Source organism: Giraffa tippelskirchi, chromosome 6 (genome assembly GCF_054371585.1).
Source record: "Giraffa tippelskirchi isolate mGirTip1 chromosome 6, T2T-mGirTip1v1.2.pri, whole genome shotgun sequence".
Taxonomy (NCBI): domain Eukaryota; kingdom Metazoa; phylum Chordata; class Mammalia; order Artiodactyla; family Giraffidae; genus Giraffa; species Giraffa tippelskirchi.
The window spans coordinates 35,006,777-35,031,088 of NC_137280.1; the positions used below are offsets into that span (position 1 = coordinate 35,006,777).

The 24,312-nt window shown below is 36.6% G+C and overlaps 1 protein-coding gene and 1 long non-coding RNA gene across 8 annotated transcripts in view; one reads left to right on the top strand and one right to left on the bottom strand.

Annotated features, from left to right (window-relative positions):
• Nucleotides 1-6,503: 6,503 nt before the first annotated feature.
• The window catches only part of ZBTB10 (zinc finger and BTB domain containing 10), a 43,994-nt gene continuing 26,185 nt past the window's right edge, over nucleotides 6,504-24,312 (bottom strand). Inside the window, exons 4-8 of one of the 7 annotated variants that reach the window (XR_014057950.1) lie at nucleotides 23,745-23,921; nucleotides 23,368-23,540; nucleotides 22,736-23,131; nucleotides 10,622-10,673; nucleotides 6,504-7,217 (exon numbers count right to left, since the gene is read on the bottom strand). Coding sequence is in view for 2 of the 7 variants with exons in the window: in XM_081505113.1 (XP_081361239.1) it covers nucleotides 22,826-23,131; nucleotides 23,368-23,540; nucleotides 23,745-23,921 (656 nt within the window). In the remaining 5 variants the exon portion in view is untranslated. Of the gene's footprint in view, nucleotides 7,218-10,621; nucleotides 10,674-18,216; nucleotides 23,132-23,367; nucleotides 23,541-23,740; nucleotides 23,922-24,312 lie in introns of those variants that run through there. The other 6 variants (XR_014057953.1, XR_014057949.1, XR_014057952.1 and 3 more) reach the window with 6 other exon arrangements.
• On the top strand, nucleotides 12,334-14,122 carry LOC145511567 (uncharacterized). Its single transcript, XR_014057956.1, has 2 exons — nucleotides 12,334-12,418; nucleotides 12,499-14,122. It is a non-coding gene; the product is annotated as an uncharacterized LOC145511567 (long non-coding RNA).

Here is a 24,312-nt window from a genome sequence, read left to right on the forward strand (position 1 = left end):
CTCACTTGGTGATTATAAATTTCAATTACAGTAATACCTAAAGAACTAATTTTAGCCAGTTCCTTCACAACATATGGATCATCCATTGTCAGAGAAGTGATACAATTTCTGAATTAAGTTTAATCTCTTATGGGGAATTAATAAGAATATTTAAGATATTCTTTAAGATATTCTGCATTTAAGATATGAGCTAAGAATTTAGATAGTAGTCTAAGCTTAATCTCTACGAAAAGGAGCTCTCTTTCACAGTTCATGGGTTTCTCTGCAACTGATAAGCGTGAAACAGTTTCAAAGGTAATTGAATCTGTTCAAAAGTGAAGTTAAATTTGAGCATAATAAATTCAGGTATCAAGACTTGTAATGGGGAAAAGACTGTCACTGTAAAATTATCTAAATTATTGGGACTGAAATGAAGGCAAAAGCATACTAAATTTGATCCTCTAACATAGATTTCTTCTATAAGTCTCTAAGCAATCTTGTAAACAGCTTAGAGATTGGTTACTTTATGAAAAATATTGAAAGAAAAATAGGAGACTATTTTTTTTCCTTTAGCCATGCTTCAGGGCAATTCAGGATCCTAGTTCGCTGAACAGGGATCAAACCTATGCACCCAGCATTGGGAGTGTGGAGTCTTAACCACTGGATTGCCAGGCAAGTCCCAGGAGCCTATTTTAATAAATTTGAATTAGGGAAGGTAGAAACCATAAAGAAAACAAAAATGATCTATTTGACCATGTTAAAAAGTGATCTATACATCTATGTTTTAAAATCTACAAAACAGGTAAGATAATAAATGTTTAGAAGTTTTTGTATGTTTATTGTAAAACAGAAACATACCTCTTTTCAGGGAGAGGTTTTTTGAATGTATTTAGTTTATTGGGCTTAATTTTTTAAATAATTTTTATTTATTTGTATCAAAAAACTTACTTCATCAGGGTGGCAAATAAACTGTTAAGGATGCAGGCTAGCTCTGCTCAAGGGCATTCATGGCTTTCAAAACTCACAAAAGTAGATTTAAATTCTGATCCTGCATGTGCTAGCTGACAGGTTATTTGCCTTTCTGACCCATAGTTTTTGTTGCTGTTGTTTTTAACTTTTTATGTTGGAGTATGGCCAATTAACAATGTTGTGATAGTTTCAGGTGGAGAGCAGAGGGACTTAGCCATACATATACATGTATCCATTCTCCCCTGAACTCCCCTCCCATCCTAGCTGCCATATCACATTGAGCAGAGTTCCCCATGCTATACAGTAGGTCCTTGTTGGTTATCCATTTTAAATATAGCAGTGTGTTCCTCCCAAACTCCCTAACTATCCCTCCTCCCCTTCCTTCCCCTATGGTAACCATGAGTTCTTTCTTTGAGTCTTCGAGTCTATTTCTATTTTACAAATAAGTTCATTTGTATCAATTTTTTTTTTTAGATTTCAGAATATAAGCCATGTCATAGGATATTTCTCTTTCCCTGACTTCCTTCATTCACGATGACAATTTCTAGGTCCATCCATGTTGCTGCAAATGGCTTTATTTCACTCTTTTTTAATAGCTGAGTAATATTCCATTGTATGTACGTAGCACACCTTCTTCATCCACTCCTGCCGATGGACACTTAGGTCGCCCCCGAGTCTTGGCTGCTGCAGGCAGTGGTGCAGTGGACACTGGGGTGCAGGTACCCTCTCAAACAAGGTTTGTTTTTTTCCAGATATATGCCCAGGAGTAGATTGCAGGGTCATATGGTATCTCTATTTTTAGTTTTTTAAGGAACCTCCCTACTGTTCTCCATAGTAGCTGTACCAATTTATTAACATATTCCCACCAACAGTGTAGGAGGGTTCCCTTCTCTCCACACCTCTCCAGCATTTATTGTTTCAGGATTTTTTTGATAATAGCCATTTTCACTGATATGAGGTGATATCTCATTATAGTTTTTTTCATTATAGTTTTGATTTGCATTTCTCTAATAATTACTAATGTTGAATATATTTTCATGTGCCTCTTAGCCATCTGTGTGTTTTCTTTGGGGAAGTGGGTGACCCATATTTTTTAAACCTGTGAAATGACATAAACTGCTGCTGCTGCTGCTGCTAAGTCGCTTCAGTCGTGTCCGACTCTGTGCGACCCCATGGACTGTAGCCTGGAGTGGGTTGCCATTTCCTTCTCCAGTGCATGAATGAGAAAACTGAAAGTAAAGTTGCTCAGTCGTGTCCGACTCTTAGCGACCCCATGGACTGTAGCCTACCAGGCTCCGCCATCCCTGGGATTCTCCAGGCAAAAGTACTGGAGTGGGGTGCCATTGCCTTCTCCGATGACATAAACACCTACTATACAAAGGTTTCTATGGTGATTAAATGAGATAACGTTTGTATCAGGTCCTTGAGAGAGTATATGGCAAACAAAACATTTCTAAATACATGGTCACTACTAATATGCAATATTTCTTTGTGGCAGTCAATTAAAAAACAAATTATAAAAAAGAAGCATATATAATGGAGTATGGCTTCCACAGGACAACACACACATAAGATCTTCTTCACGTCAATTTTGTCTCAATAAATCTATAAAGTAATGGGAAATTTTTACAAGGAAAGAAAGAGAATTTATAAAATATATTAGTACATTCAGTGAACCGTTTCTGGAGAAAGTGAAATAGTTGTTATTCTAAAACAGAAATGAAGGTGTTCATCTTACCTCAGAATTTTATGATTTTAGATTTTGGACAGAAGTGAAAGTCACTCAGTTGTGTCCAACTCTTTGCCCCCATGGACTATACAGTCCATGGAATTCTCCAGGCCAGAATACTGAAGCGGGTAGCCATTCCCTTCTCCAGGGGATCTTCCCAACCTGGGGATCAAACCAAGGTCTCCTGCATTACAGGCAGATTCTTTACCATCTGAGCCACCAGGGAAGCCCTTTGGACAGAAACAGGAAGCTAAGTCAGAGGTTTGGTGGTTTTGCTTTATTCCTGAGGGATTCTCAGTTCAGTTCAGTCACTCAGTCATGTCCAACTCTTTGCGACCCCATGAATCGCAGCACGCCAGGCCTCCCTGTCCATCACCAACTCCCGGAGTCCACCCAAACCCATGTCCATCGAGTCAGTGATGCCATCCAACCATCTCATCCTCTGTTGTCCCCTTCTCCTCCTGCCTTCAATCTTTCCCAGCATCAGGGTCTTTTCCAACAAGTCAGCTCTTAGCATCAGGTAGCCAAAGTATTGGAGTTTCAGCTTCAACATCAGTCCTTCCAATGAACACCCAGGACTGATCTCCTTTAGGATGGACTGGTTGGATCTCCTTGTAGTCCAAGGGACTCTCAAGAGTCTTCTCCAACACCACAGTTCAAAAGCATCAATTCTACGGTGCTCAGCTTTCTTCACTGTCCAACTCTCACATCCATACATGACCACTGGAAAAACCATAGCCTTGACAAGATGGACCTTTGTTGGCAAAGTAATGTCTCTGCTTTTAAATATGCTATCTAGGTTGGTCATAACATTCCTTCCAAGGAGTGAGTGTCTTTTAATTTCATGGCTGCAATCACCATCTGCAGTGATTTTGGAGCCCAAAAAATAAAGTCTGACACTATTCCCACTGTTTCCCCATCTATTTCCCATGAAGTGATGGGACCAGATGCCATGATCTTATTTTTCTGAACGTTGAGCTTTAAGTCAACTTTTTCACTCTCCTTTTTCAGTTTCATCAAGAGGCTCTTTAGTTCTTCTTCACTTTCTGCCATAAGGGTGGTGTCATCAGCATATCTGAGGTTATTGATATTTCTCCCGGCAATCTTGATTCCACCTTGTGTTTCTTCCAGCCCAATGTTTCTCATGATGTACTCTGCATATAAGTTAAATAAGCAGAGTGACAATATACAGCCTTGACGTACTCCTTATTTGGAACCAATCTGTTGTTCCATATCCAGTTCTAACTGTTGCTTCCTGACCTGCATACAGGTTTCTCAAGAGACAGGTCAGATGGTCTGGTATTCCCATCTCTTTCAGAATTTTCCACAGTTTATTGTGATCCACACAGTCAAAGGCTTTGGCATAGTCAATAAAGCAGAAATCGATGTTTTTCTGGAACTCTCTTGCTTTTTTGATGATCCAGCGGATGTTGGCAATTTGATCTCTGGTTCCTCTGCCTTTTCTAAAACCAGCTTGAACATCTGGAATTTCACGGTTCACATATTGTTGAAGCCTGGCTTGGCGAATTTTGAGCATTACTTTACTAGCGTGTGAGATGAGAGCAATTGTGTGGTAGTTTGAGCATTTTTTGGCATTGCCTTTCTTTGGGATTGGAATGAAAACTGACCTTTTCCAGTCCTCTGGCCACTGCTGAGTCTTCCAAATTTGCTGGCATATCGAGTGCAGCACTTTCACAGCATCATCTTTCAGGACTTGAAATAGCTCAACTGGAATTCCATCACCTCCACTAGCTTTGTTCGTAGTGATGCTTTCTAAGGCCCACTTGACTTTACATTCCAGGATGTCTGGCTCTAAGAACACTTTCAAAGAAGGCTAGTATCTTACTGAAAGAAATTTTGGTGTGACACTGATATACTTCATGGCAGGAGATGAAACGTGTGAAGGAAAGCACCTGCAGCCTGAAGCTGATGTGACACCTGTTTCTGTGGAACTGGCAAACTAAGAGGAGGCAGAATGGTTTTACTTTTCTAAATGGTTGAAAAATATTGGGGGGGGCACATATACAAATTATGTGAAATCAGATTGCAGTGTGCATAAATAAAATTTCAGTGTATCATAGCTATACTCATTAGTTTTAAGTATTGTCAATGTCTGCTTTCCCACTACAATGGCAGAGTTGAGTAGTTGTGGTAGAGACATTCTGTATGGCTCACAAAACCAAAAATATTTACTATCTGACCCTTTATAGAAAAAGTTTGCTGCTCCAGTCACTATGCTTGAGATAAGCTTAACCAGAAAGCAATGTAGATGGATAGTTTAATGTTTTTGAAGTGGAGAAGGTTTTTCTAAGCACACAATCAAAAACAATTTGATTGTTAAAATGATGTAGACCCACGTTTATTAACCTAAAAAGAAGTTTTTTGTTGTTGTTTAGTCACAAAGTTGTGTCTGACTCTTTTGCAACCCCATGGACTGTTGCTCACAAGGCTCTTCTGTCCATAGGATTCTCCAGGCAAGAATATTGGAGTGGGTTGCCATTTCCTTCTCTAGGAGATCTTCCCGACCCCAGGTTCAAACCTGGGTCTGTCTCCTGCATTGGCAGGTGGCTTATTTACCACTGAGTCACTATATTGTTAAATAAAAAAGGGGCAATTGTAAAACAGAACACATAATATGACCATACATTTAAAAATATAGAAATAGATCAACCAATAGACTGATGGATTGATAAAGATTGGAAAAGGGTGATAGTCTACATATTTCACCACCTGTAGGTATAAACACGGAACCACCAAAACGCCATTTGTAAATTACTGATATGGTTATTTATCAGTATGTATCACTAAAAACCTGGAGAAGGAAATGGCAACCCACTCCATTATTCTTGCCTGGTCAGTTTACAGCTCACGGTATTTCCCACTGATACATGTTTGTAAATTAACATTCAAAAGGATTTTTAATCTCTGTAGAATATTTTTCATGCAGTTAGTATGTGGTAGCATCAGGTAACTGCAGTGTCATGTTTGTTCACTTTAAAAAAAAAATTCAACTTTTAAGATGTTTAGGCTTAGATGCTTTAATACACAGTGACTTAGAAATATGAAGGGGAAGAAGCTTTTCAAAGAAATACACATAACTAACCCTTTCTCACCAAACATTAACTGCTTCCAATCATCATTTAATATAACCCTGGTATCATCTCTGGTCTTAATTATAATGTTCCTTTCTGGAAACCTTAATCTTAGTATCACACAATTCTTAGGCCAGTTTTCCTATCTCCACTTCACGTGGGCTACTAATCCTAACTAAAACTCTTTTGCATAATTCAATAAATGGCTTTGGTTGTCTTTTTTTTTTTTAGCAAGTCCTGATCACCTAGGAATAGGACAGTTTACAATCGGCTGCTTTATTCTCTCATTTAACAAAAGTAAAAGACAGGAGAAAAGAGGTACATGGGGCTCACTATATACTACATGCATAGAATTTTCCAACATCTTCCTCAGCAAGAGGTTGGTTTTTTGAACTCCAGATAACGTCCTAGTTAGTAGCCATAGGGCTTCCCTGGTGACTCACACATAAAGAGTCTGCTTGCAATGCAGGAGACCGCGGTTCGATTCCTGGGTTGGAAAGATCCCCTGGAGAAGGAAATGGCAACCCACTCCAGTATTCTTGCTTGGAAAATTCCATGGACGGGGGAGCCTGGTGGGCTACAGTCCATGGGGTAGCAAAGAGCTGGACTCAACTGAGTGACTAACACTTTCACTTCATCCAAGTGTCAAATCAAACCTGGTCACTCTGATTTACTCTCCTTATCACTGCCTAGCAATTTATAATTTTACAAATAGAAAGAGAATGTATCAAAAATAGCTTTTAGGAAGAAACTTTATTCAAATAGAGAACATTTTTAAGACATATTCAAACATTCTTATGAACAAGGAGTTAATGGGTTCCATGATAATGGTCACATGAAGGTCATTCCAGTACACTAATGTGTATGCTAAACAAATGTTATATAATTTCACTGAAGGTATGTCCATCCATTTAAGGAAATCTAGATTTTGATACCAGTTAACAACAAAAAATGACAAGTTATTTTTGTGTATTGAAAATTATAAATTACTTGCTACTGACTCTCTCTACATATACTGTATTGGAAAAATTGGTTGCAACTGACAGGTAATTTCATAGCAAGTTCCTAAATATAGTCTTGGATCTCTTTTGACGTGTCTTGAGCAGAAACTACTATGAGTCATTTTAAAAGTCTTGGACCTAAAAGGAAAAAATTAAATTGCACCTAGCTTTCTCTGGTAAGAATGGGCACAGCACAGGAACTACTGGTTACCTCCTGGCAAGAACAACTGAAAAATCAGCTGGGGGTTGGGTATGGGTGTTCCTTTTATAAATATTTGGGCGTTCACCCAATCCTGTGGTTCTGACATTCCTGGGCAGGGCATGCTGGTAGTGGAAACAGTGAAAGTTATTCAAACCACTGAATTCTCCATTCTACAATATGGAAACTGGCAGACTTACCTCAATCCTAAGTTCTCCATCCTCTCTCTCACCACCTCCACCTCACATCTAAAATATCAGGTCAAGAATATAAATTACTTTAGGTCTTTGTTCCCGCAGGCAGGCCAAGAGGAGCTTAAAAAACCTTAACTATCCTGATTTTGAGGGTTATATAGTGTTTATAACTAACATGGATAAGGCAATGGCACCCCACTCCAGTACTCTTGCCTGGAGAATCCCATGGACGGAGGAGCCAGGTAGGCTATAGTCCATGGGGTCGCTAACAGTTGGACACGACTGAGTGACTTCACTTTCACTTTTCCCTTTCATGCACTGGAGAAGGAAATGGCAACCCACTCCAGTATTCTTGCCTGGAGAATCCCAGGGATGGCGGAGCCTGGTGGGCTGCCGTCTATGGGGTCACACAGAGTCGGACACGACTGAAGCGACTTAACAACATAACTAACTTATGAATTTATACAAGTTACAAATACAAAAAGCCTCTATTAGAAGTTAGCAAGAATGAGGATGGTACCATTACAGATTTTTGTTCATCAAATAGTTTCATCTAGGATCAAAGGTAATTTGGTGTTTTTCTACAACCAATACCTTAAAGTAGGGTAAGAAGATGGGTCTCCTCTTGAAGGCCAACACCAATGGGTTAGGAGTGACTGCCCATGGTACCTTGTGGAGAAGGATTCTAAGGCTGTGTTGGTGATCAGTGAGAGACACTGCTGCTCTGTCTGCCTCAAGTGTGGGAGAGCACAGGGTGGGAGCATACTTACCCAGTATTTGCCACTCTTGACTTAAAGTATTAACTGGCACACCCAGATTTGAGTCAGAGTCTGTCACTTAGTAGCTGTGGTTCCTTGGGAAAGTTATTTGATACCCTTAAATCTCAGTTTCCTCTTTTGCAAAACAGGAACAGCAAAATTGCTTAATCTTATAGGGTTGTTTTAAGGATTAATAGATTAACGTTAGAAAATACTAGGAGTCTGGCACATGACAAGCCTCTATAAACAAAAGCTACTATTACTATCATTAATTACTAATAATATGAATCATTCATCAATGTTTTTAAATTAAGTTGCTGGTTAAAAAAAACTTTAATTACTGGGCCCTGAAAACATAGCAGGATAAAAGTGAAGCTGTTTTAGAGGTTTGGCAGAAGGCCCAAGGGTCCCACCTACTCTAACCCCACTCCCAGGAAGGCATCTTCAAAGACTCTTAGGATCCCAGAGCATAGCTTGAAAATCCCTGAAGAAGGTTATTTAGAAGTGAAAACAATGGTCCTCTTTTGAGATTTGCTTTGCATTTGTTAGCCAGTTAGGCTGAAATAAGAAAGGTCATAGTCAGGGCAAAACAGCCAAATTTAAGGCAGAGAAATTCACTAAGAAGAAATGGTTCCTGGAGGTGTACTCAGAAGCAACCAGTAAATTTACATGGTTTCCATTAGAATAAAAATTTTTTAAAATTAGGATTATTTTTGGCAAAAAAAAAAAATAGGATTCAAATTCACTTTCGGTGAATTTGAATAGTTTCGTATTTATATCTAAAACATGGCTAGATTTACTTAAAAGAATTTAGCTAGAGAAAAATAACTCCTAAGAGTCAGATGAAGATAAGATGAAGGTAAGCAAGTACTTAAAGCAGGAACTGGAAAGAGTGAGTGGAGACTGTGGAGTAAAAATGCAAACAGGGAAAAGAAATGTGCAAACAAAATGCTCACTTTTAAAATTCACATTGTAAGTAAGTTAAATAGATATACAGAAAATGAATACTGTTACTAGCAATTATCTTATAAAGTTTTATTTTCTCTTCAAGGATGGATTTTAAAATAGAAATGCCTTTGTGTGTTTGAATAGCTTATGCTAATTAATCACTGTAGAATACAGCAGCATATATGATAATTTAGATCACTGTTTACTAAAGAAAGAACAAAGGGTCTCTAATAGAGCTAAAGAAACAGACATGAACTGAATGATAATAATTACCTAATATACCAAGTGGACCGGATTCATTAAAGGAAAACACTCTTTAGTTTCCAAATCTACCTGCTCAAACAAGTGAAGTTCCTATGAAATCCTATAGTTTATTCTGAAACCTTTCTACATCATGTCTACAGATCATGAAAACTTTTGTTAAGGAATACTCTTTTCAATACATTTTGCTTCATAAGACTTATATAAAAGTCCCTCTCTAATGTCCATAAATGAGAGAGCCACATAAATGAGTTATACCTTTACTTTTTAGAAGCTTTGGAAAGCTTTCAACTCTGAAACTAAACTATAAAAGGTCTTAAATATATACTATATTCTAATTATTAATCCTACAATGAAAATACTTTGAACATACCTAAATTATTATGATGGGACTCAATTACATAGTACAATTTCAAGTGCTTACAATTTTCTTTAACAGCGTAAGTTTTGCTTTCTGTGTGTGTGTTAAGTCGCTCAGTCGTGTCCGACTCTTTGTGACCCCACAGACTATATCCTGCCAGGCTCCTCTGTCCATGGGGATTCTCCAGGTAAGAATACTGGAGTGGGTTGCCATGCCTTCTTCCAGGGGATTGTCCCAGCCCAGGGATCAAACCCAGGTCTCCCCCATTGCAAGCAGATTCTTTACCATCTGAGCCACTAGGGAAGCCCGACAGTCCTTCTCAGAAAATACAAAATGCCAGATTTTGCCTTTGCAGTTTCCTCATTATTCATCTCCCAATAATTAATTATACTAATATACTAATAAAGGTGGAAATAAAGATGGTTGATGACTTATCCTGATGGCTCAGTGGCAAAGAATCTTCTGCCAATGCAGAAGACATGGGTTCAATCCCAGACCCAGGAAGATACCACATGCCACAGTGCAACTAAACCAGTGTGCCACAACTACTGAGCCTGTGGCTCTAGAGCCTGGGAGCTGTAACTACTGAAGCCCTCACTCCCCAGAATCTGTGCTCCACAAGAGAAGCCACCACAGTGCAACAAAGAGTAGCCCCTCTTCGCTGATGCTAGAGAAAGCAAATGTGCAGCAATGAAGACCCAGAACTGCCAAAAATGAAATGAATGAATAAATAAATATTTTAAAAAGATTCTAATTAAAAAGCAGGACATTAATGGTAATATGATATGTTGGAAACATTCTCAAATCTGATTTTTCAAGTCTCTTCACTTTCATTATATGCAGAAAATGGACTTTTTCAGTGGCAAACTATCCAATGCAAATTTATTCATTTTTGCCTGCAAATTACATCTGCATCATTTAAGCTTAGTTTCCAAAAAAACTAAAAAACCCCTGCCATTCCGAGGTCTAGATTAAAGTTACGATGATACTATAAAGAAATTGCTCACATTAAACATAAAAGTTTATAACAAACTGTCACGATGTCAGTGAGAAATGCCTAAAAGGTGAAACATGCCCCTTTTTTCTTTCTCATATCCATAAATAGTGAAAATTGCAATGAAATTCATTACCTACACAGGCAAAATGTCCTCAGATCCTCAGCTCACATTCCTGGATTTTGTGCTGAAACAAAGATACAGTGGTAACTTTCAAACAGCATGCAGCAAACCTTACAAAATGCATTCTGGATAACTATTTTTTATAGATATTCCCAACTCATATATTTTAGAGTTCAAACATTGAGAAGAAATATTATGCCAATGAGTATTCAATAATTTGGGGACTTAAACTGGCTACCTAATAAAGACAATATTCCCAGTCTTCCATCTTGGTGACATAAATGCATCAGGACTGTACTTGTAATCTTTTTCAAACTGAGTATAAAAATAACAAACTAGCCATAATTGTAAATCTATCCTGCTTCTTAGGCAGAGGGATGGCTTGGGCCTGAAGGACCTGAAGTTTTATAAGAATTTAATAAAAATATTTCTCACTGCTTTTAGAATATGATCTGAAAGGCAATTAAAGGAAAAAATAACTTATATCTCCCTTGTAATACATTTTCTAAAGGGAGTTGAATCATTAAATTTATATATTAAAATTGTACTGCATTAAGAAATCAATTAATTATGAATTCTTGAAAGCCTAGGATTAAGTAACATTTAAATTTTTATAACAAGCTGCAAACTTAATCTTATCTTGGAGAAGCAAGTTTAATCTTCAGTGTTATATACCAATGCCAGCAAATTAATATGCTACTTTACAAGAAATATTTCTGGGTACTTTAAAATCTTTTCTTGGGCATCGGTTTTTCATACTAAATATTTGATTCTTAGCTCTAAAAATGAAGAATGAAACATTAAACTAGAAAAGAATGAACAGTATGGATTTTTGACTTGATACTTACAGGACAGAAAAGATACTGTTTTCTAGGAGAAAAAATTTAATGCCCTAAGTAGTCCTAAAATATAATGTACTTCGCTTTTCAGTTTCCATAGTTACATAGAGCATTATGTGGATTTCATGTGGCACTGAGAGAGGGAATAAGCAAATTTCAACTCAACTCAGTTTAGAGAACTAATGGAAGGATCTCAACCTAACACAGATGCTCTACGAGCTGGAGATGAACACTGATGGCACGAGTTCAAGCAGAGACTGAATAACAAATGTGTAGGTTTTTCTTAGGTCCCTTCAGTTTGAAGGTTTTATTAGTCTGCATAGTTAACAGAGATACATACATATTGATATGACATGATCAAGTCACCTAGACATCACCTCATCAAATTGTGTTTACATGGCTAGCATACATTGAATAGCTCCAAAAAAAATCAAGGCTGTAATTTTTCTAAAAGTAACTTTGCTATGATCATGATGAGACTCCATACACCAAAAATGTAAATCTAAAGACCCTCGAGGTCATCCACGAGAAACTGAAGAACAGTGATCCAAATTAGAATGTGATTGAAAATCTTTTGTGCATCAAACAATGCACAGTGTCATTTCGACAAATACTTGTAAACTCTGGACAGAGGTCAACCAAGGTTTAAGTCACTGTGATCATTTGTAATTAAGAACACCAGGGGCAGAGGAGCATGGCAGGCTCCAGTCCATGAGGCTGCAAAGAGTTGGGACACGTCTGAGCAATTGAGCGCGTGCGAACACCCACACACACACACCCACACACACACACACACACACACACCCATGGGAAAGAACACACACACCCCCCCATGGGAAAGAACACCGAGAGTGCCCTGCAAAGAAAAGAATATTGATGCGTACAGGGTCAAGTAAGAGGACAGCTGTGTGAAGGAAATTAGTCACTAACAGTGAAATGCTGCAGAGGTGGGGCTCTGGCAACTTCATTAGTAGCCTTTAAGAAAGTAGTTTTAAATACTGAATTTGCATTCTAGGCTGCAGTGGGCTGAGGAGTGAATGGGATGCCCAGGTAAGAGCCCCTGCTGTCATGTTCTTCTCAGAGTTCCATCACTGTGTCCTTTCTAGATATATTTGACACACTTGATGGGACAGTACCACATTAGCAGAGCAAGAAAACTTTTTCCAAATCTCTTAGAATGGACCATCTGTTGTGATTAATTTTAACCTTGAGGAAAGACTCTTGGAACTATTTTAGACCAATGTTGAAAATGTGTTGGAAGAGAAATTTTGACTAATAATTGTGCTCAGAATTTGTTCATTTGCCATGTACTTGAGTCTACTACAAGAGACCGAGCAACACAAAGAGAAGTGTCCTCAATGGGACTCATAATGGGGAATTAAATGTGTTTGAAACAATGACACAGGCTTCTGGTTCAGTTTGAGAGTCTTTAGTTTGGGAAATTTTCTTCTTCAGCTTGATAGAATGTGTTTTTCAGGTCATACATCCTTGGCTCAGTTACTCACAAGCTTAGTATTTTCAAACTGTGTCCAAGATGACTCACAAGTCTAACTGACTTAAGTACACCTTTTTAAGTGTAGATATTAATGAAAGACTCCTAACTTACATTCTAAAGGCTATGGAAACTCAAGGTCATAGTGCTCAACTAAGGTTGAGGTCTGATATAAAACAATCTTATAACATAGGGTAAGAGTAGGATTAAGTGGCAATAAAAGACTCTAATTTAGAAATGTACATATTTTTATCAGCAAGTTAAAATGTCTTAAAGCTCTGAATGTATTTCTGAATTTGACATATTCTCTCTTATTTGGGCTTCCCTGGTGCTTCAGCTGGTAATGAATCCGCCTGCAATGTGGGAGACCTGAGTTTGATCCCTGGGTTGGGAAGATCTCCTGGAGAAGGGAATGGCAACCCACTCCAGTATTCTGGCCTGGAGAATTCCATGGACTTGACTGTACAGTCCATGGGGTCGCAAAGAGTCAGACACAGCTGAGCGACTTTCACTTTTCTCTCATTAAGCAACTAGGTAAGGGGAGGGGACACTCTGTATACTGGGATATATTTATCCGATTTCCTGTTAAAATCTTTTTGTTTCATCACAGCCAAGGTGGTACCTAAAACTGTGCCACAGGAGGACTTTACTGGCAGTCCAGTGGTTAAGACTCCGTCTTACAATCCAAGGAGGGTGGGTTCAGTGCTTCATTGGGAAGCTAAGATCCCACATGCCTAGTGGCCAAAAAAAAAAACTAAAACATGAAAACATAAGCAATATTGTAACAAATTTAATCAAGACTTTAAAAATGGTCCACGTTTTGACTTCCCTGGTGGCCCAGTGGATAAGAATCCACCTGCCAATGCAGGGAATGTGGGTTAGATCCCACCTCTGGGAAGATTCCAACTACCAAGCCTCTGTGCTCTAGGGCCATGAGCCACAACTACTGAGCTTCTGTGCCCAACTAATGAAGCTGGCATGCCTACACCCTGTGCTCTGTAACGAGAAGCCACCACAAGAAGCCATTCACTGCAATGAAGAGTAGCCCCTGCTTGCTGCAACCACAGAAAGCCTGTGCAAAGCAACCATGTCCCAATACAGCCAAAAATAAATAGACAACAAAACACAGTAAACAAAAAAAATTTTTAAAGGTCCGCATTAAAAAAAACCTGTAAAATAAAATGTTGCCATCAGTGTTATATCCTGTTTGTTACCCCAGATTTGTAATCCTAGAAAGAAAATAATTCATTGATGTTAAGAAGGCATATCTTTCCTCAGTATATATACTGATGGATTTACTGTCTGGCCCTATACAGAAAAGATTTGCTGACTCCTATTACAGGTTATCAGAATCCTGACTGAAAAGCAATCTGTAAAATACACAACACACATAGACATGGAGTATGAATTAGATGACTGGAATTTTGAATGAGGTGAGATTAATTTTAGTGATGCATAAATATGCCAGACTTCCCTCGTGGCTCAGATGGTACAAGTATCTGCCTACAATGCGGGAGACCCAGGTTCGACCCCTGGGTTGGGAAGATCCCCTGGAAGAGGTCATGGCAACCCACTCCAGTACTCTTGCCTGGAAAATCCCATGGACGGAGGAGCCTGGTAGGCTACAGTCCACAGGGTCGCAGAGTCGGACACGACTGAGCGACTTCACTTCACTTAAATATGCCATGCTTTAAAAAAAAGTACATCAAAATTGAGTAAAAATCTTAGGCTATTACTTTAAGAATAACTTGGGGTGGGGGGGCGTGGAGGAATACAGAAGCTTGTGATTTCACCCTTTGAGGAAAGGTGATTTCTTACCCTATTCAAAAAATGTGGACTGAACATCAGCCCCAAGTTCCTGCAATTGAGTGAACCACTTTTATTGGATAAGAAAGCTCTAGGTCAACTCATTTCATCATCTAGGTCCCCCTAACAGTACGGAGACTCCACACTAAGGTGTCTGTTTCCCTGAGTACAGTCGGGTCTTCTGAAAAAAAGGTGAAAGTATTCTCCTTTTTATTACATTGAAGAGGAACAAGGCAAAGTGCTATGTATGCATTACCAACTTAATCCGCACCATTTTACATTTTCAGCCATTTGACCCTTCCACTAAATCACTTCTTTTAAAAATCACTGAAATTAAAGTCCTCTTTGATAAAGTTCCCTGATTGTCTAACTTTGCATCTTTTCCCATCCCAAATGGTTTAGAGTAAAATAGTGAACGCAGTGTGACCCCATTATCCATCATAGGTAATCATTTTCTCACAAACTGGTATTAATTAACTGGTATAAACTAATATATCTGCTGAACACATGTATGACCAAAGAAGAGAGTCCATTGGCTGAAATGGGAACTTACATTTTGAGTGTGGTATAGGTCACCAATAGTAACAAAGAAGGCCAGCAAACAGGCTAGGGTGCCCAAAAGTCAGCGACCTTCAGAAGGCAGTAACATAGCAAAAGTTTAGGATGAGTAATGGCTCAAAAAAACTGCCTGAAGTCTAAGGTAGGACTCCAAGGTAAATGCCCTGAAGCCTATGAAATAATAAAATCTTATAAGGAAGGAAATTTAAGACTACCAACTGAAGAAAAATTATACCGACATATATAAAACTCTAGTTGTTTACCTAGAACTTAAGTAATTCTTGGGCTTCCCTGGTGGCTCAGACAGTAAAGAGTCTGCCTGCAATGCAGGAGACCCGGGTTCAGTCCCTGGGTTGGGAAGATCCCCAGGAGAAGGAAATGGCAATCCACTCCAGTATTCTTGCTTGGAAATCCCAAGGATGGAGGAGCATGGCAGGCTAGTCCATGGGGTCACAGAGTCAGACATGACTGAGCAACTAACACACACAAAGTAATTCTTAAAATAAGTTCTTCACACTTTCTTTGCCAAAGAAGAGAAGTCTAAGACCTTGGGTTAGAACTCTTGGAGGCTGATCCAATTCTCATAATTGCCATTCTTTGGAATGAGCTAATTGTTTTAATGATTTAAGTGGCAATTACTTGAAAATTTAGTGTGGTAAAACCTGCTTTGGGGAGTCACTTATGTCTCTATGTAAATACTACCATCTCTGTTTAGGAATCCAGGAGCTATCAAAATTCAAGTAGATGACTAAGAACAAGGGACAGATAAACACATTTGTCTTTGCAACTGTAAAATACAAATGCTAACACCCAACATGCCTCTTCACAAATACAAAAAATTCTATCAGTAACTAAAACATCAGGTAGGTCCACACATCTTTATCTATACCACTGTTGCAGCCTACACTACATGAAGGAATAATCTCCAATAGGGTTTTCTTTCTAGTTTCTTCACATCTTCCTTATATACACTATTAAGATATTTAGATGTTAGTAGTGGCTATGCCAGTCATTAAAATTTTGCAACGTGTCTAATCTTGTCACTTAAGTTATGGAGATGGTGTAGCTTTAAAAAAAAAAATCACTACTTGGATTGAGATCTCTATGGTAGTATTTGCCAAAGGTTGGATTTGGTTATTATGTCTTCGGGCATAGACACCTATGGTGGTACTGAAGGGTCCCTAGAGCCCAGTGTGACCTCATGTATCCTACGCATGGCACAACACAAACTACATAAAAGAAAATCGACTTGAAAGCTGTATGCCATGAGATACTAGCAGGCAAAAGCCTTAAAAATGTTTATGTCTTTAATCATTCACTTATGAAATAATTTTGAGCTCTATGTGCCAGGACTGTTATTTGAATATAATTTGTAGTCTTTACAACTGAACTGTAGTCTTTAATTTCAAGTTTTCCCAAATGTTAAATATTTATTGAATGAATTTGTTACAGGTAAGATACTGAGACTTGAAGAGCCCTGATCTAAAACTGACTGCAAAGTCATTGTAGTGACCTCCCTGGGAATCTTTTCTGTATTGGTTGACTCTTAAATCTTTATCAAGTGTCTTTACTTCTAAGAATTTTTTTAATAATTAACAAGACCATTTTATATACTGTCCTCTCAACAACTGTTGGGGATATGTTTCAAGAAGACTGTCTTTTGCATATCTTTCACTAAGACTAAAACATACCTAATTATGCTTGGAAGAGTAGTACTTTATTGCCAAACTGACTGTTGGGGGGGGCGATTCAAAAAGTAGTATTAATAGTATATAAGGCACCATGCAACTACAGAACCTATTTTTTATTCACTTAACTTTCCTGTATTCCATTTTTAAATTTTAGTTCAGATAGTTATTAAAATCAGAAAGAGCTTTAATTTTCTAATTATAGATCCAATCACTGAATTTCCTATATCATCTTCCAAACGTTGGTCTGGATTTTTCGTGAAAAAGAAAAAAGTTAAAGTAACAATTTTTTCCATAAAGCTAAACATAGTTTTCTAAGTTTCAGCTGAGTCCAATTTTGGTGTCAAAATGTCCTTCATGAGATATTTATACATAATTTTTAACAATGTTCTAAGAAAAACAAAAACTTGATAACTACAATAGTCCAGAAAAATCACAACCAAAAAATTCATTTTGAAATTGAAATTTTGGGTGAAGGGGTTTTTTTTTTTCCCTCAAGTAATCCCCACTTCATCTTTTGTCCCAATCTTAACCCCTTGGAACCACAGAGAATATTATCTACACAAACCATTAGAATATATCTACTGCCACATGCGAGTTCTTTTAGAAATTTAAAGACACTAGGAATTGTATGCAATATGGGCATCCCCTCTTGATTTTCCAAACTAAATCAGAACTCTCATTTAATAATTGAAAGTCTGGATATCCAGTCATTCTATGATTTCCTTTGTTCTATTACTTTAACACCATCACCACAAAAAAAATGTTCTTTTCTGTATTAGTAAAGTTTCAAAGACTTGAAAGTTGTTAACCCATTAATCTGCTATATATGCAATAAATATAGGTGAAGTGGTTTACCTTTGCTTTTCAACCCATTTCCAAAGGTATGTACTTTCAGGGAAAATATTTCAATGTTTTCTACAACCTGTAGAGAATTCCAAAAGTAATAAAGATGAAAGACAAATGATATGCTGATTATAAATCACTGCTTTCTATTAATTAAAGCAGCTCTCCAAGAATTGCTAATAGGAGGTAGTTTGAGTCTTTTATGCACTTCACATAAAAAGAGATAAACCTTAATATTCTACAATACAAAGGTATCTGAATTATACATAAGTCAAAGTTTACAAAGGAGTTCCCATACCCAGTTAGTCTAAATTATTATCGTTAAAAGCAATCTGGATTAAATATCAGAGTCAACAAAATTCACAAAGCCAGAAGCAGTTCAGTGCTCACAAGTTTATATTTTTAGGTTTGATAAAGATTCTTGTGTATTTTCTAAATACACAGACCAAAAAAAAAAAAAAACCAAAACATTGTGGAAGTTTACATACATGTCTTAGGACACTTAATACTAGGTAGGTAAATTACATTAAAAATTGGTCTTCGTAAAAGATCTTCCCAAAGAGCTTTTACAAACAGCAGGCAGAAAGTGTTCTTTTGTTTACAGTGTTTTTAAAATGCTGATTCTCCCATCTCATAATGGCCTCAACCAACCCTCTCCTTAACCCAACTTTGTTCTCAATAGGCAGCATACTGCAAATTTTAAGTACCCAATGTTGTAAAATTCAGGGCTACAAAACATCTTTTAAAATGTGCTTATCCCTAAAACATTTTAGACTAAATACCTTGAATGGCTCAACTTCACTTAAAAGTAGGGATACAGCAGGGAAAAAAAAAACCTTTCCATTTAAAATCCTAAAGTGACTAAGAAAAAATACCTGTTAGTTCTAAGCATGTATATTATGTACCATAGTTAAGTTTAAGGATCTGGGTGACTCAACGGCACAAAAACGGGTTCATATCTAATTCTTCAGTTAAAAATCATCCTTTTAAAATGAAAATGCTACAGCCAATTAATAGCAACGTGCTACACTGAAGGGTATCTTGTTTATAGTCATGTGGTATAACAATTGGTGTATTAGGAGGCAAGAGTAGTTAAGGACATTTGGGGGAGGAAGGATTACACAGACACTCAAATTCCTAACATAGCTGTTTTATACGGAAAATATGTCTCCATACACAGACCACTTTAAAGAGCTAAAATCCTACAAAAGTAGGGGCAACAGAGCCCCCTAAAAAGAGCATGGGCTTCATAATCAGCCCTGGTCAAAACCCAGCTCTACCTTGTAGTGACTGTTACATTAGTTCAATTAGGCAATTTCATGGAGCCTTTCCTTGTCTATAAAATGGAGACAATAGCACCTACTTACAGGGGATTTGATAAGGTAAAGCGCAATGGCATGTGCAGGCACTAAAAAAAGCTAGCTTTTGGAATTATTCAGAAAAAAACCTTTTCATCCTATGCTGACATCATCCTAAAAATGTAAATAAAGCTTATCAGTTTTTAAGACCCTTCTTCCATCACACTTTCCCTAGTATTATACTAGTCATCTTCAGGCCTTTTATAACACATTGTATTAATACAAGTCCCAATTTTTTCATTCCCCTTTTTCTATTCCTCCACCCCTTTCCCCCTTGGTTCCCATGTATTATTAAACAACTAAGATGTGTCATGTCACTATTATGCACCAGGCAGTGTTCTAAGTGCTTTACATACATGAATAAACTTCATCTCACTCTTCTTCAGCAGGATGGCTCTACCAATAAACCAGCTCATGCTTTCCCCCCAAATTTCAAAGCTATTCATTACTGTTCCGTTTTCCCTTATGTTTTTTTTCTTTTTTATCTCTTAATTGCTAGCATGCTGAAATTTAGCAAAAGATCTAGTGAATGTGAAAAATAAGGGCCAATAACAATGAAAAAGCAGGGGCTGTATGGAAGTAACTGCCTCTGAGACTCCTAAGAAATAATACATGATACTTGATTTATATGAGAGGGTCTGTTACTACAAAATGAATAGGAAATAAACAGTTTATACTCTCCCCCTTCATTAAATAAAAGATCTAAAATATTTTTCATTTAAAATATAAGTTACAAGAGAAAAATTCAGCAAATGTGTAACACATAATTCCGCCAGGGCGCCACAGACAAAATTACGAGTATTCCACTGTTACCTCTCTGAGACCAATCATGAGTTCTTAGTATCTATCAACTTCCTAAAATTGTACTGTAAGTCAGAAAAAACAATATACTTAAAAAAATAGAAACATCCAGTAGTATACCTTAGTACTAAACTATTTTTTTAAAAAAGACCTAGAAGGGAAAAGGCAGTCCCTTCAAGATCATGAAACAAAATAAGTTAGGCAGTCAGCAAGTAGAAAAATCTGTCAATTCTGTTTCTGGTAAAATGCTTACTTTAAAAGAAGAAATTTTTATATAGGCTGAGGCTAATATATTCAAGAGTATAAACATTTTTCCTTTGGATTACCTTTCTAAAAACAAATTCTTAAAGTATCATTATTTCAGTTGACTAAAAATATAGCCAAATCTGTCACAACACAACACAAAAGGTAATGGACAATAATTATAGAATATTTTAAATTAACAGTAACAAGCCATCTACATCAAACCTTGTTTCCAACTAAAACCAAAACAAAAGCACAACAATCCGTAGTGTACCAAGTGTGTATTTTCAATTTACTGTATGCAATCTAACAAAAATTTGGTCATAATTTACCAGATATACATAAACAATTTAAGTAGTAAAGAAAATTCAGTTTAAAGAGTCAAGTTCATATCTTAAGGAAAAGTAAAAGTACATTAAGAATGTAAAGCCAAGTCCAGTTTCTATGCAATAAGTGAACTGTAGTCTAATAAAGCAGATTTAGGTGATTTTTAGATATATATCTTTTCTCTTTAATATATATTTATATATAGACAGATCTACCAATTGTAAACTATGGTTTATTTTAAAGGAGAGGGATAAATGGGATGAAAGAAATCTTTATACTATACTTACATATTCACAAAGTAGAACATTTTACGTTTAAAATACTTTTCCATTCATAGTATCTTTGCCCAACTAACGTCTACTTTGGACCCCACGAGAATTACATTTTACTCATTTGTCTAGAACACTGAGAAAAAGATGTACTCTTCAGTCTTAAACAAAAACCAAACCAAAACAATTCATGTCAGTTTTTCAGTTTTATAGAAACTATGATCAAGTTTAGGTGACAAATGATGCATCTCACCATGTAACTGTACTCTATCTTTGATTCATACAAGCAGAAGCATCAATGTCTAATGTTAAACCATCTTTCTACTGAAATCAGAGACAGTAAGAAAGTCTGTCTCTTAAAAAACCCAGTCTTTTTTCAACTTTGATCAGATGGAGCACCAAAAGGATTATGTCTGTCAAAGTGTACTTTGCAAGTTTTTCCACACGACTAGCATAATTTAGTTACCTGATATAAAATAGGAAAATATACTCAATTTCTATTTAAAAGAAAGCTGAAAATATGATATCCCTCAATCTTATATAATATACAGTATGCTCCTGATAAACATTGTGCATATTAATATCAATTATGTGAAATGCTGCTGTGAGTCAATCAGTTAATTCATCTGTCATCAGACTAAATAAATCTGGCGATTTCAACTTAATACATCATCCCTTGTATCCTGAAGAATTTAGTGAACAGAATAATAAATTGTAAAGCCTCGCAATACTTTATTTGTAAGACTTTTGCAGATTGTTGAATCATGGTGACTACTAAAAAGACTATATATATATATCAAGATGTAGTGATTTCAAGGAATTGAAAAATAAATTATCTATCATAATTTCAAACCCTGAATACCCCATAAGTATGAAACAAAAGAGAATGCACTTTTTGTGTTAATTTTAATGATAAAAGGGCACAGGAGTAAAAACCTGATATTTCACTTATATTGCATAACAAGCTAACCAAACTGGACATGGAGGATAAATTATAAAACAAATCATTTTACTTATTATTTTTATGAGTTTTCTTTCACTTAGACTTCTGTCTTTTCAAATAGGACTGAGGTATAGTACACTGGCAAAAATAAAAAGAAGCAAACAAGAGTAGTGCCAAAGTAACAGATACCCAAAACCAAATGCCTTGTCAGAAAACGTCATATAGTAACCATTTATCAGATTAGAGCAGCAGGAGAAAGTTACTTTTAAATCATAATCATTTTAGTGGTATTTGTCAACCTCACCACGGTACTTTGCAACATCATTCTTCATTTGTAAAGTATTAAAATTCATTGTCAGAAAGGAAAGGGGGAATGGAGGAAGTCAGTTAGTTCATTCCAATAAATTACCTCTCCAGTTCTTATAAACATGCCCATCAGCACAAAATTGAGAAATAATACCTAAGACTAGAAGAGACTTGGTTTAAGTTATGAAGCAAAATAAAGTGAAAAATACAGAAAAGTAGAACCAATGGGGTTGAAAAGGCCCCTCACTGAAAATCTGTATTAAAAAAAATAAAATTAATAAAAATAAAAATAGAAACAAAACTCTACTAGTACAAACTAGCCTGAGTGGTTTGATGGACAGAGTAATTAGGTCAGCTGTCACTGTATTCTTAATAAATGAATTTTCTTCATTCATGTTAAAGTGGCACATGAATGTAAGCTTTTTAAGAACAGGTATTATATTTTCAGAGGATCCAAATACTTACTGTATATCCTATAAATAAAAAATATTTTTACTTTGATAACTGACTGAAGATGTGTGAACTCCATGTAATTCAACCACAAGGTTGTTTGCTGTACAGTCCTGTGCAAATATAAAAAAAAATTTTTTTTGCTATAAGGCTTTGACCCTACAGTTTTCACAGCAATGTAACTACCATCCAGCATGTACCATATTTTGCAAGCCTTCAAGTTCAACAATCCAAATTGTTGATTCATATTATGTCCAAATGCAGCATCCTTGAGGAGTATAGTAGGTCCGTTAGTCATCAAGAGACATACAAACATCTCCTGATTCATCCCATCGAGATGCATCATTCTGATCTTCTCCATCATCAACCAGCTCTTCATCAGCTTCTCCTCCACCATTCCCCTCATATTCTTCATCTCGAGGGAAATCTGTATCCTGTCCCTGATCTACACCTTCTTGTCCTCCTGGTTGTGATTTATCTGCACAGTCTACACAGACACCATAGCGCCGAGACCCATGTCTTATTCCAACACTGGCTGCTAACATGAAGATCTTCTTACACACCATACATTTGTATTTTTTATCCTTTTTATGCACCTAATTGAAGAGGTGAAAAAAAATCCAATGTTAGAACAGTAGAGACAATATAACACATTTGAACCAAACTCAACCTCCCATTTAACAAAGAGTAAATATACCATTATCTTTCTGTATGAAGTTCAGTACTGGTTTCACAAATAACATTTATTGTTTGAAGCAAAAATTTGCTGGTAATAGTGTTAAAATACCTTAAACAGCACAGTTTATCTCAATGATAAGTTAAAGTTACTTACCAAGGAATGTCTTTTTACATGTTCTCTTCGAGTAAACAGTTTTCCACAAATATCACAGCTAAATGATCTGACTCCCGTATGAATGAGCAAATGCCTTTTTAGTGTTCGTCTGTATTTGGCTACATAGGTACAATGAGGGCATTTTAACTTGTTCATGATTAGAGATGATTCACCTTTGAGAATTAAAAACAACAACAAAAAGTACTTATTATTATACATTAAACAGAAAATTTGTCAAAAGCTTGCCTATTCCTGAGAATAGGGATTATTGTATGGCTACTACCATCTGAGTTTTTTAAAACCCAGAATGTGGAAGCTTTTAATTAATTGATAAAAACAGTATTAACAGCTCTGTAGATGTTTTGACTAATACTTGCCATTTTCCCAAGTTTCTTGTTTTGGCCAAGATTCAGGCAATAATCCATACTTGAAATCGTTAGAAGCACCTGGTATCAATCCATACTTGTAATCGTTTGAAGTACCTGGTATCAATCCATACTTGAAATCGCTAGAAGGGCCAGGCATCAGGCCATACTTGAAATCATGTGAAGGACCTAATACAATTAAAAAGTGATTTTGATATAATGATGGTAATTAAGATGACTCTTACTGGAATTAAAAAGATGGATATAAAACTATTTTATGAGCATCATGATAGAACAGCCTAATATAAAATAGATATATTAAAAAACTATTTAAGTCTAAAACTGAGATGGCCTTATACCTTATTATCCTAAATTTACAATATCCTGGTATTAGAATCAACAACAAACTAAAGTTTAAAATACAATTTAAACACAGAAAAAGAAATTCAGTAGAGTAAAAATACTATTTAATGGTATGTTGAGCCTACATGAAACTACCCTTTTAATTGTTGCTGTTTCTAACCTTTCTCCCACTGAAGACTTATACCACCCTGAAGCCCAGCTGTGGAATGGGATAGTC